General features: G+C 56.0%; 1 protein-coding gene across 3 annotated transcripts in view; it reads right to left on the bottom strand.

Annotated features, from left to right (window-relative positions):
• Positions 1–691: 691 nt before the first annotated feature.
• AHCYL2 (adenosylhomocysteinase like 2) overlaps positions 692–13,307 on the bottom strand; it is a 75,845-nt gene continuing 63,229 nt past the window's right edge. For all 3 annotated transcript variants that reach the window (XM_086886277.1, XM_086886279.1, XM_086886278.1), the window contains exons 8-17: positions 12,728–12,844; positions 10,872–10,935; positions 9,817–9,905; positions 8,194–8,264; positions 8,008–8,102; positions 6,539–6,637; positions 5,905–5,973; positions 5,746–5,824; positions 4,880–5,000; positions 692–3,181 (exon numbers count right to left, since the gene is read on the bottom strand). In XM_086886277.1, coding sequence (XP_086742403.1) covers positions 3,175–3,181; positions 4,880–5,000; positions 5,746–5,824; positions 5,905–5,973; positions 6,539–6,637; positions 8,008–8,102; positions 8,194–8,264; positions 9,817–9,905; positions 10,872–10,935; positions 12,728–12,844 — 811 coding nt within the window. In that variant the 3' untranslated portion in view covers positions 692–3,174. The remainder of the gene's footprint in view (positions 3,182–4,879; positions 5,001–5,745; positions 5,825–5,904; positions 5,974–6,538; positions 6,638–8,007; positions 8,103–8,193; positions 8,265–9,816; positions 9,906–10,871; positions 10,936–12,727; positions 12,845–13,307) is intronic.

Below are 13,307 nucleotides of genomic sequence, written 5' to 3'. Positions count from 1 at the left end.
TGGAGCACTGGGAGTACGGAATGCTGCCATGGGGCGGTTTTGGGGTGTCCCTGGAACGCTGAGCTGGGGCAGCAGGGTGGGAGCTGCTGCTGTCAGAGGTTCCTATGGGGTAACGAGGGGGTGCCCGTGGAGGGGCAGGGGGCACCTGTGGGGCTGCAGCTGCCCCGGCGCCGTCCCCAGGACAGCCCCAGAAGCAGCCACTCAGCCGGGCTGTCCAAACCCCGTTATCCCATTTTGGTCCCGGGGCGCTGGAGCCGGAGTGGGAGCGAGCAGGATTCCCATTCCCACACCCAGTAAAGGGGGGGGCGGTTGTTTTTGGGGTGACAGTGCAGCTTTGTGGCCGATGCCCCATCCCGGTGCCGCTCGTGCCCCACATCCCTTCTGGAAAGATGGAAACCCCAAGGGTTTGGGTGGGAATTCCCCTTCTGCAGCGGGGAGCAGATAACGGAATTGTTCCAGCAGGGATAACGGGATCGTTCCGGCACCGCTTCCCAAGGACACGCCAGCCCAGGAGCCCAAACAGCTCCGGCTGCCACAAGGACACGGTCCCGGAGCCGCTTTCCCAGCTGGAATTATCTGGACACGGCTCAAGGCCCCCCCATCCCAGCACCATCCCTGATCCCTCCTTTTTCCGCCCCAAAATCCCGGTCTGCCCCCGCCTGACCCCAAGGACGCTCAGGAGAGGGCTGAGTGAGTTTTCCAATGTTTTATTCGTGTTTTGAGATTACAGAGTCTTTATTGCTGATCTAATACAATCACTCAGACATTAATATTTAAAACATCCTTTTGAAATGTTACGGTTGCAACGTTTTCGTTTCCTCACTGCTGATGACGGGTTTTGTCTTATTATCTCTAAAATTCAGAACAGAATTAATTTCCTTTATATGATTTTGCTGGTGTTACCTAAAATCTCCTTTTTTCCTAAGTCTTGAAAAATGTGTTACATTTAAAAAAAAAAAAAAAGATAAAAGAAACCAAACCCCATTACACGTTTAATTTAGAGATGATCATAAGATATGATTCCAGGTTGATTAGGAAAAAAGCCAAGCGAGCCAAAAAGCTTTTACAGGAGAAGCAGAACATGGAGAAGAGCTTTAAAAATCGAGGTGGGAAAAGCCAGTTGGGATTTTAGTATTAATATATATATATATATATTTATTTTTTTTTCCCTTCCTATCTACCTGGAAGATAAAAGGGGGGGGTTGAAACTGGGCATGAAGGGATCCGGGGCTGTGCAGAGCTCTGGGGATGAGAGGGGTTGGGATGAAAGGGCCTTTTCCAGGGGAAAGTGGCTGTGGTTAGGTTGGGATTCCCGTTCTTCCCAAAGCTGCTCTGCCCCGGTGACCCCGGGGCTGTGTCTCACCTGGGCCAGGAGCAGCTCCCACGCTCCTGGAGAACAGCGGGGCTGGCACAGACCAGGATCCAGCTCGGGGAGAAAGACCTGGCTGTGGCGTTTCAAACAGCTCAGGGGATTCTTCCCAAAAAAAAAAAAATTCTCAGGATCTGGGTAAAATGAACGAGCAGAGAGAATTTCAAGTCTGTGGTTAGCGAGCAGTCTACGCGGAAGCTTCTCAAAGCCTGAAGGTCTCCTCAGGGCCTTCTCAAAGCCCTGACGCCTTCCCAAGGTCTCTTCAAGGTTTTTTCATGGTTTCCTCAAGGTCTTCTCAAGGTTTTCCTTCCTGATTTTGAGAGATTTTGAGGAGAATCTTGGAATAAGCTGGCACATGGGAACGTTTGCTCTGGAGATGAGCGATTTGTGGCCAACCTGACTCCAAATCTCCCGAGAGCCGTGGGAAGCACTTGAGGCTGTGATTCCTCCGTTTTCTCTTCCTTGTGCGTGAACGAGCTGCCACAAAAAAAGTTCTCCATGATGGCAAAGAAGCCCAGGAGGACAAAACACGGATCTGCAGTCGATGAGAGACTTCAGGAACCAAAGAGGGAGGACAAAGGCTTCTGTGCTCACGGGGCTGGGCAGTTTCATTTTAGAAGGATCACGTTGTTCCCCACGTGAGGGACAGAGGTGACTCCGGTCAGACACTTGGGAAGTCACCTTGGTACGGGTCACGCTGCCCTGTGCTCAGGTGGGACATCCTGGCATCAAACAGGGAACTCTGATGAATTTATTCTCCATCGGCTCTGACACATCGAGATTAGAGGTGACCGAAGGGTTTCAGTGACGCTGAACTCTCCCCTCGCACAGAATCCGTGGGGGTCGCTCCGGCGGACGTCTCATACATTCCAAAGGGCATTTCCAGATTCATACAAACACGACCAGAAAATAAAACTCTGAACGTTTCCAATGAGGACTGAAATTTGGCTGGAGAAGGACCTGGGTCCTCCCAGCCGGGCAGCCGGCGAGCTCTGCTTGGCGTGGGAAGAGCCGCCGGGCCCGTGAGCAGCATCGGTGGGCGAGGCCCTTCCAGCAGCCGGGGCTGCCCCGGCCCCGCCGGGAACACGACTTTGGTTCATCCAGAGAGGTTGGCACTCGGAACGACAGCAGCAGGAAAACGCCGCGGGGCCGTGGCCGGGGGAGCGGCGCCGGCTCCTCGGGGCTCTCCGCGGCCGGCGCTGACCCTCGGGCGCAGCTCCGGGCGGTGCTAAGGCGAGGTTCCCCGGCTGGGCACGGCCCCGGGCACTTCCAGGGCACACGGAGAGGCTTCCCCAGCCAGATTCCCGAGGCGGCTCCCGGCTGGGGGGCAGCGCCGGGAGCAGACGGGGATTTTGGCTTCCCCGGCTGCCGGGATCATCCGGTGCCGCCGGAGAAGCGCTGGGGTGTGGAGGAAACCAAAAGCGACTCCCGGGCCGGGTCCCGCCGTGCGCGGGGGTGAGCAGGGGTAAGGGACTATTCCACGGCTCGATTCCAGCAGCTTCCTCCTCGCCTTGCCCATCCTCCCAGCCCCGAAAAAGAACGAACCCAAAGAGAAAAATGAAAGGAACGGAAAGAAAATCCAGCGTCTCCCAGTCCCGTGGCAGGACGAACACCAGTGGCAGAGGCCACATGAACAGTATTCTAATTTAATAAATAAATAACCTAAAACACACTGTCGACTATGGCAGCAAGCCCGGCTCTAGCGTGGGAAGCTTGCGCGGTTTCATCCTGTACAGTAGTTGAGAAAGACTCGGGTGGTTGTTGCTGCTCCTCGCGGTTCTCCGGGATGCGGCGGCGGCAGGAACTCAGTATCTGGGAAAAGAAGGGAAATCGGGGCTTTGGTCAGTGGGGAAGGGATGAGGAGCTGCCCCGGCATCGGTGGGTTTTGAGAGGGGGAGACACCGAGGACAGAAATGGTTGAGGATGGGACTCGGTTCTCACGGGGAGTTGGAGGAGTCATGGTTCCCCCTCAGTGCAGGGAATTCCTGGAGATCCTCAATGGATCCCGACCTCTCTGTGCATGGGACAAACCTCGCTCCTCACAAGCCAGGACTGACCAAAACCAGGGACAAACCTCGCTCCTCACAAGCCAGGACTGACACCAAAACCTGGGACAAACCTCGCTCCCCATAAACCAGGACAGACCCCAAAACCTGGGACAAACCTCACTCCCCACAAACCAGGACACACCAAAACCAGGGACAAACCTCGCTCCTCACACGTCAGGACACACCAAAACCAGGGACAAACCTCGCTCCTCACAAGGCTGGGCCATGCCAGGACCAAAATCAGACACAGAGAACTGAACCAGAGGGAATTCCTCCATGGCCACAGGGAAGCATCAGGACTTTGCAAGGAAAAAAGCTGAGGATCTGGGAAAACCCGGTAATCCCCAAACTGGGAGTGTTCTGGTGCTCTCTGCCTGCCAAGAAAAACCCTTTTCCTGCAGAGAAAACCCTCCCAAGCAGATCCACGTTTGCGCAAAGCCATTTCATTTTCATGCTGGAAATTCACAGCAGTGCTGGCTAAAAACTGTGGAAAGGGAAGCGATCCAGAGGCTGCCATTGAAAATTATTATTTTGGGGATGTGCCCAGGCCGTGCTGGGAGAGGAGCCGCGGAGCTGAGCCCGTGGGAGCAGCCCCGGGGCCGAGCCCGCTCTGTGCCACCTCATCCTCCGTCAAACTTTAAAAATAACGCTGCCACCGAGCTGGTGGCACGGCGCTGGCATCTGCCACGTCTGGGTGACAGCTGCTGCCTCGCACAAAGGGCTCCTGTCCTGCCAAGCGCTCCCGTCACGGCTCCGGCAGCGCCAGCCCCTCCGTGTCTGCACGGCACCGAGCAGAGAGAGCCCTCGGAATCCTCGCGGGGATGGGCAGGGTTGGACCCCGGCCCCTCTGACCCCACGGGTGGCCCCAACACCGGGGCTGGGGGGAGAGGGTGGGGAGGACAGTGGGAGAAGGTTGGGAGGCACCAGGAGAGGGTGGGGAGGGCACCTGGGAGGAGAAGGTTGGGAGGGCACTGGGAGAGGGCTTGGGAGGGCAGCAGGAGGAGGAGAAGGTTGGGAGGCACCGGGAGAGGGTGGGGAGGGCACCAAGATGGCAGAGCTGGGAGAAGAGGTTGGGAGGGCATTGGGAGGAGCAGAGGGCTGGGAGGGCACCTGGGAGGAGAAGAAGGGTTGGAGGGCAGCAGGAGAAGCCTGCGAGGGCAGCAGGAGGAGCAGAGGCCTGCAAGGGCAGCAGGACAGGGCTGGGAGGGCACGAGGAGAAGATTGAGAGGGCAGCAGGAGAAGGCTGGGAGGGCACCACGAGGAGAAGAAGGCTGGGAGGGCATCAGGAGAGGGCTGGGAGAGCACCGGGAGAAGGTTGAGAGGGCACCAGGGGAGGGCTGGGAGGCCACCACAAGGAGAAGGTTGAGAGGGCACCAGGGGAGGGCTGCGAGGGCAGCAGGAGAAGGCTGGGAGAGCACTGGGAGAAGGTTGAGAGGGCAGCAAGAGAGGGCTGGGAGGGCACCTGTAGTAGTTGGGTTTGAAGGGTCCGTTCTTGTTGAGCCCCAGGTACTTGGCCTGCTCGTCCGTCAGCTCCGTCAGGTGCGCGTCGAAGGTGGGCAGGTGCAGGCTGGCCACGTACTCGTCTGGGGGGAAAGGAGCCCAGGCCTCGTCACAACAGGCCAGGGGGACCACAGGGAGGTCACAACAGGCCAGGGGGGCCACAGCAAGTGCCCCGGGCTGAGGCAGAACCCAGCTGACATCTCTGGTAGGGGTCACCTCACCCCAAGATCAGGACGAGCCACCCCTGCCTCAAAATTCCCACCAAAAAGCCCATTTTGGAGGCCAGGTGTCCTTGGGAGGGGGCTCTGCTGGGGGAGGCCCCCCGGGACAGCCCTGGGAGGCTCTCCCTGCTCTCCACAGCTGTGGCAGAGCCCAGAGCCAGCAGGAAGGAGCTGCTGGTGGACCCTGAGCTGGGCCAGGGCCACCTCTGAACTGTGACAGTGACACAGCTCAGCCAGGGCCATCTCTGAACTGGGACAGGGACACAGCTCAGGGCCACCTCCCAGCTGTGACAGTGATACAGTCCAGGGCCACCTCTGAACGGGGACAGGGACACAGTCCAGCCCAGGGCCACCTTCCATCCATAACAGTGACACAGCACAGCCAAAGGCCATCTCTGAACTGTGACAGGGACACAGCTCGGCCAGGGCCACCTCTGAACTGTGACAGTGACACGGCCCAACCTAGGGCCACCTCCCAGCTGTGACAGTGACACCACCCAGCCCAGGGCCACCCCCGAGCTGTGACAGTGACACCACCCAGCCCAGGGCCACCTCCCAGCCCGGCCCAGCAGCCGGGAGGGGAAGGCAGCGGGAAGGTCGTCGTTACCCATTTTTTTAGGCAGCAAGTACACATCCTGCTTGTAGCGGCCCTCGGGAGCGTTGTAGAGCTCTATCAGAGCCAGGGCCTGTGGAGAGGACACTCGGGTCAGTGGCTGCTGTCCCTCAGGGCAGGGCCTGCTCCGGGGCCAGCACGAGTCCCCCTCACCTGCGTGGTGGCCGTGATGGACAGGACGAAGGTGGGGACGGTGGAGCAGCTCAGGTTCAGCAGGCGGCCCTGGGAAGCAGAATCTGGTGGTTAACAGGGCACCAAAGGCAGTTTGTGACCCCACAGGAGGCACAGGAACCGTGTCCCAGCTGTCACTGTGGGGTGGCTGCCCTTAGGGAGTGGAAATCTGCCTGTGGGAGATACCCTGGAGTGGGGGAAATTAAAACAGGGGAGCTTTTCTTCATCCCAGGAGCTCAGAGGGGATTTCTGGCTCTGCACAACTCCCTGCCAGGAGGGGACAGCCGGGGGGGATTTGGGATCTTATCCCAGGGAACGGGGACAGGAGGAGAGGGAACGGCCTCAGGATGGGCCAGGGGAGGCTCAGGGTGGGCAGCAGCAGGAATTTCCCCATGGAAAGGGTGGCCCTGGAAGTGCCCAGGGAGGTTTGGAGTGCCCATCCCTGCAGGGATTTCCAAACCCTGTGGATGTGGCACTTGCGGGGGACGTGGTGGCTTTGGCAGGGCTGGGAACGACTCCGTGGTCTCAGAGGCGTTTTCCTGCCTCAAGGATTCCACGAGCCAAATTCCATGAGCCAGAGGGATCCCTCAGCTGCAATTCCTGCTGCTCCTCTCACCTCTGCCAGCAGCACGATCCTCTTGCCGTCGGGCCAGATGACGTGATCCACCTGGGACCTCACCCGCTCCCAGGTGAGCTCGGGCGTGCGCAGGCTGGCCTGGAAAACGTCACGGCAGGAAAGGGATTTTCACCTCAGGAAAGGGATGGGAAGAGGCAGCGATCCCTCGGGTCCCACCCCAATCCCACACTGCTGAGGCCTCGGCGATTTGTGACCTGGTTTTATGATCTCAACACATCAAAGCTCCACCACCGCCTGCCCAAGATCTGCTGAGGAGGATTCACGGTCACCAGCTGGAGCCTGGTGGCTGCAGCCGCTCCTTCCAGCCCGGAAAATGCCTCCAAACCCAGGGGAATTCTCTGGAATTCTCCAGGTGAGGCTCCCCTGGTTTTTTGCTCATCCCCAAGCACAGGTGAGCAGATTTTGGGATTCCTGATGGTGCCACGGCACCAACCCGGGCTGGAGGATTCCCAAATCCCGAGGGAAGGGCGGGGCTGGGGGTGCCGGGTGTCCCTTCCCGCATCCCTCGGGATCCAGCAGGGGCTGGGACACGTCTGAGACACGGGGGGTGGATTTTACCTCCTGCAGGGGCTTCCTCAGGACAGAGAGAGCTGCTGCTGGGTCCCCAAAACATTGTCACCCCAAAACATTGTTACCCCAAACATCGTCACCCCAAACTGCTGTAACCCCAAATCACCTTCACCCCAAACATCGTCACCCCAAAACACCGTCACCCCAAATGCTGTCACCCCAAACATCGTCACCCCAAAACACCTCCACCTCAAACATTGTCACCCCAAACTGCTGTCACCCCAAAACACCATTGTCCCAAAACGCTGTCAGTCCCAAACACCATCACCCCAAAAATGTCAGTCTGAAACAATCGCCCCAAACACCATTGCCCCAAAATGCTGTCAGTCCCAAACATCATCACCTCAAAACACCATCACCCCAAACACTGTCACCCCAATACAGTCACCCCAAAACACTGTCAGTCCCAAACACCATCACCCTAAAACACCGTCACCCCCAAAACGCTGTCACCCCAAAATGCTGTCAGTCCCAAACACCATCACCCCAAAAATGTCAGTCTGAAACACCATTGCCCAAAAAACCATCACCCCAAAATGCTGTCAGTCCCAAAACGCTGTCACCCCAAAACGCTGTCACCCCAAAATGCTGTCAAGTCCAAAACACCATCACCCCAAAAAACCATCATCCCAAAATGCTGTCAGTCCCAAACACCGTCACCCAAACACCATCATCCCAAAAATGTCAGTCTGAAACACCATTGCCCCAAACCCTGTCATCCCAAACTGTGTCACCCCAAACCCCATCACCCTAAAACAGTCACCCCAAACCCTGTCACCCCAAACTGTGTCACCCCAACCCCATCACCCTAAAACAGTCACCCCAAACCCTGTCACCCCAACCCCGTGCCCCCAGGCCCCGCTGTCAGCCGCGCTCACCACGTCGATCTCGGTGTTGGAGTGCCCCATGTTGCAGACGATGCAGCTGTTCTTCATCCTGTCCAGGTGTTCCCTGGTCACCACGTTCTTGTTTCCTGCCCAAAATCCCAGATAAATGCCCTGCCCTGCCCCTTTGGGGCCCGTTTTGGGGTGTGAACCCCGATTTCCTGTCTCCTGTCCCCGCACCTGTGCAGGTGATGACGATGTCGACCTGTCTGATGACCTCGTTGAGCTTCACCAGCCGGAATCCGTCCATGCTGGGAGGAAAAACGGGGAAAAAGTGAGCCCAGATCCCAATTTTGACTTCCTGAAGGGCCACGGAGCCGTTGGGAGTTTCTGGAGGATTTGGGACATTTGGGAGGAGAAGTGAGGAGGGATTTTGGGGGTTCCCCGTGTCCTGTCAAACCTCAATTTTCCACCCCAATGGGTTTATTTGGAGCTGTTCCTCCTGCAAGGAACATCCAGGAGCTCTGGATCCGCTCAGAATCCAGCTTGGGATGGATCCAGAGCATCCTAAAAACCTCCACAAAGCTGCAGGTGCCTCTCAACAACCCCCAAATCCTTTCTGAGGCACCTGCAGAACCTTCAGAGGTGCTGAGCCCTTCCCAGCAAGGCCAGCTCAGGGATAACGAGGGGGTTTTTTTGGGATTTGTTGACAATCCTTCCCAGAGCTCCTTCCTGTGTCTCTCACAAGCTGCAAAATCACAGTTACTAAAAAAAAAAAAGGTAATTTTTTTTTCTTTTTCTGCTGCTTGTCCCCATTTCCTGAGTTTTTTTTTCTCCCCTCACTGCCAGCTCCTCCTGAGGAGGGCCCCGTGCTGCTGCTGCCTCGTGCAGGGAAAAGGGATTGCTGGAAATGCCCAAAAAAGTTCATCAGCTCTGCTAATTAGAGCTCGTTAACCCTCTCACCGCACCAACCCGGTGAGGAGTGAGGGCTTGGGGGGCTCTGGGTGTTTTTGGGATCCTCGGGATGCGTGCAGAGGGATCAAGGTCGGATCTCGGGGGGGGGTCAGCGTTTTTTGGGGTGTCCCGGTGCCAGGGAGGGCTCTGGGAGGGGTGAGGGGGGCACAGGAGCCCAAACGCCCCCGGGGTGAGGTGTGGGCACAGCCCTGGGAGCAGCTCCATCCCAAAAATCCCTGCAAGGAACATCCCTGAACTCCTGGGGTAAACTGGGAGATGTTGTAGGGCAGGGCCCTTCACTGGGATGGGATGGGATGGGATGGGATGGGATGGGATGGGATGGGATGGGATGGGATGGGAGGATGGATATCTGAGATGGGATGGGATAATCTGGGAGATGTTTTAAGACAGGCCCCTTTTCTGGGATAGGATGGGATCCATGGGATCCATGGGATGGGTGGGATGGGTGGGATGGGATGGGATGGGATCCATGGGATGGGTGGGATGGGTGGGATGGGATGGGATGGGATCCATGGGATCCATGGGATGGGATGGGATGGGAGGATGGATATCTGAGACGGGATGGGAAAATCTGGGAGATGTTTTAGGACAGGCCCCTTTTCTGGGATGGGATGGGATGGGATGGGATGGGATGGGATGGGATGGGATGGGATGGGATGGGATGGGATGGGATGGGGTGGGATGGGGTGGGATGGGAGGATGGATATCTGAGACGGGATGGGATAATCTGGGAGATGTTTTAGGACAAGACCCCTTTCCCAGCCCCAGTTCAGAGCTGTGGCCACAGGGATCCCCTGCCCTTTTCCCCGGCATCCCTTTGGGAACCGAGCGGGCTCCGGCTGCGGTTTTCCCGGGAAACGGAGAATTCCAGGGGGGATGAGCCCTTACCAGGCCTGGAGGGCGCAGATGGGGTCGATCTCGGTGACGTAGACGATGGAGCCCATGGCCTTGAGGGCAGCACAGCAGCCCTTCCCCACCTGCAGCAGGGACGGAGAGCGGCTGAGCTCGCAATTCCCAAGGGATGCACAACCCCGGGAGACTCTTCCCAGCCCCTTCCCAGCCCTCTGGAGGGATTGAACCCCATTTCTGTGCGTGAAACCCCTGGGTTTGGAGCAATCTGAGGTTTAGGCCTGGCTTAGGGAAGAGAGGCACTAAAACCTCCCAGGTTTTGGTGCCAGGGATTGTTTTTTCCCCCCAAAACATCCCAAAGTCTGGAATGCAACACAACAGGAGATCCCAAAGATCCCAGGGGAAGTTCCAGAGCCTCCTGGAGCCTTTGCCCCACTCAGGAAGCTTTAGGGGTAATTAACCTCGGAGGGTTAACGAGCTGCCCAGCACAGGCAGTGCAGGGAATCCAAGGTAAACGACCAAAAATTCCCAAAAATGTGATTACAGCAGGAAAAACGGAGCCCATTCCTTAAAATTAAAAAAAAAATTAAGTTAAAATTAAAATAAAATCCCAGTAGAGCACCCACAGCAACTGCTGTGAACTGGTCCTGAGAAAAACTGGGAAATGGGGAATATTCCCCCATGGAGAGAGGGTGGGTGAAGGGATAAATCAAGATTAATTCTCTCTTGAGCACACTGGAATGCCCAGAACATCTGCAGAACCTCTGATTTTAGTAAAATCAGATTAAATAGAATATTAAAGTTATACAAATATATTTTGTATCAATATCTGGGCATGCTGATATCCAGATATTAAAGATATTCTGAATATTTAATATATATTTTTTTTAAAAGATTCAGTTTTGGCACCTCTTGAATAACAAATAAATGAAGAAAACTTTCAGGTTTTTGGCCAACTCCTGAGGTTTGGAGGGTCCTGAAGGTGCAGAGTGAAGACCCCGAGGGTGGAGAAAGCTGTGCTGATTTTACACACGGAATTCCCGGTGGGAAAAGGGGCAAAATTGGGGAAAAATTGGGAAAACGGAGTCCCTTACCTCCCCATAGCCACAAACCACCACCTGCTTCCCTCCAAACATCATATCTGTTGTCCTCTTCAGGCTGAGGAAAAAGGAGAATCACAATTAAAGGTCAGAATTCCAGCCCAGCCCCAAGAGCTGCTCCAAGGATGGATCCACAGCTGGATCCTTGCATCCCTGAAATTCCAGGGGAAGAGAAAAACCCGAAAAGCACCTAAAAATTCCCTTTTCCGCTTGGAAAATTTCCTTTTCCTTCTTTCTTTCTTCCAACAAAGAGGATGGAATTTGGCTTTGGAGTCCCCTTTTTTTTGTTGTTGTTGTTGTTGATTTTTATTCGTTTGCCCTTTGTTTTGCAACTCCCAAAATCTGGAAAATCCTCCCCAGAAGCACTTTAAACTGGATTTTTGTTGTCCCTCGAGGAAGAGCCCCAGGAGCAGCAGGGGAGGGGGAGCTCCTTGCCAGAATCCCAGAGCTTTTCCCAAACCTTCCCCTGCTTTCCTTCTGCTCCCTCCCTGAGCGTGTCCTACATTCCAGGCTATTTTTAGCTCTGGAATAAATAGGTTAGCGGTGCAGGGAAGGTGAAATTCCCTCATTTTTTTCATGGGAATTCAGCTAAAAACCCACAGCAGCTCTAAGGCACCTCTGCTCTCATCCACCCTGACCCCGGGACAAATCCCAATTTACCCCTCGAGGTGTTTCCACAGAATTCCAGGATTTTTTTGGGTTGGAAAGGTCCTCAAGTCCCATCCCATCCCATGGATCCCATCCCATCCTATCCCATCCCATGGATCCCATCTCATCCCATGGATCCCATCCCATCCCATCCCATGGATCCCATCCCATCCCATCCCATCCCATGGATCCCATCCCATCCCATCCCATGGATCCCATCCCATCCCATCCCATGGATCCCATCCCATCCCATGGATCCCATGGATCCCATCCCATCCCATCCCGTTATCCCAGGCTGCTCCAAGCAGCCCCATCCAGCCTGGCCTCGGATATTTCCAGGGATGGATCAGCCAGAGCTTCTCTGGGAATTCCATTCCCATATTTCCCATGGTTATTCCCATCACTGCTCCCCGTTCCTTGGATCAAATTCCTTGGATTGTGCCACAAACGATGTCACAACAAGGACAAAACCTGTCCCAGCCCCGCTGGGCCGGAATTTGGGGCTGGAAGGACTCGGACACCCAATTCCATGAAAAGAAAGGGATAAAGAGGGGAAGTGGGAAGGGTGGGAATGTTGAGTCACACACGGGACACGGGCGGATTTTATCCCAAGGGGAGGGACAGGACAGGAATTCTGACGGAAGGAAGGATTTCCTTCTCCTCTGACACATGGATTGAGCCGAGATGATCCAAAGGCAGCAGAGCAGAGCTCTGTGGGAATTCCTCCCCAATCCCTGTGGGAATTCCTGTGTGAATTCCTCCCCATTCACTGTGGGAATTCCTGTGGGAATTCTTCCCCATTCCCTGTGGGAATTCCTCCCTGTTCCCCATGGGAATACCTTCCAGTTCCCAGTGGGAATTCCTGTGGGAATTCCTCCCAGCTCCTAGTGGGAATTCCCCATTCCCAATGGGAATTCCCCCCATTCCCTGTGGGAATTCCTTCCCATTCCCACTGTGAACTCCCCTAATTCCCAGTGGGAATTCCCCCATTCCCAGTGGGAATTCCTCCCTGTTCTCAGTGGGAATTCTTCCCCATTCCCTGTGGGAATTCCTCCTTGTTCCCTGTGGGAATTCCTCCCTGTTTCCAGTGGGAATTCCTGTGGGAATTCCTTCCCATTCCTGGTGGGAATTCCCCCTGTTCCCAGTGTGAATCCCGTTCCCGGTGTGAATTCCTCCCCGTTCCCTGCGGGAGCCCCACGCACCCATCCAGGATGGATTCCCGGCAGCAGTACAGGTTGTCGAATTTCTGCTTGGTGACGGAGTCATTGACGTTCATGGCTGGCACGCAGAGCTTCCCCGCCTTGGAGAGCTGGTACAGCCTGGCACGGACACACGGCGTTATCCACCGGGAATCCATCCCCAGAATCCCAGGATTCGGGCTGGAAAGGGCCTCAAACATCCTGGGGACGCTGGATTCTGTCCCGGTGTCCAGCCTGGCCTCGGATATTCCCAGGATGCAGGGGCAGCCACAGCTGCTCTGGGAGTTCCACCCTCATTCCTTCCCAAAATCCCACCCCCATCTCCCCTTTCCCAGTGGGAATCTTTCCCTGGCTCCTGCCCCTCCAGGCCTTTCCCAAATTCCAGCTCTCCTGGAGCCCCTTCAGGCCCTGGAATGTTCTGGAAGCTCTCCCTGGATTCCCTTCTCCAGCATCCCCCTGCTCTCAGCTCCGGGCCCAGCCTGGACTCCCCAGAGCTGGAAAATCACTAAAAATGAGTCTGAAAATCCTGTCCCTGCTCCAGCCCTTGGGAAGGAGAACCTGCCTCTGGAAATCTTCCCACACT

Source organism: Cyanistes caeruleus, chromosome 4 (assembly GCF_971803275.1).
Source record: "Cyanistes caeruleus chromosome 4, bCyaCae1.hap1.1, whole genome shotgun sequence".
Classification (NCBI taxonomy): Eukaryota; Metazoa; Chordata; class Aves; order Passeriformes; family Paridae; genus Cyanistes; species Cyanistes caeruleus.
This window is presented reverse-complemented; position numbering and strand designations above follow the sequence as displayed.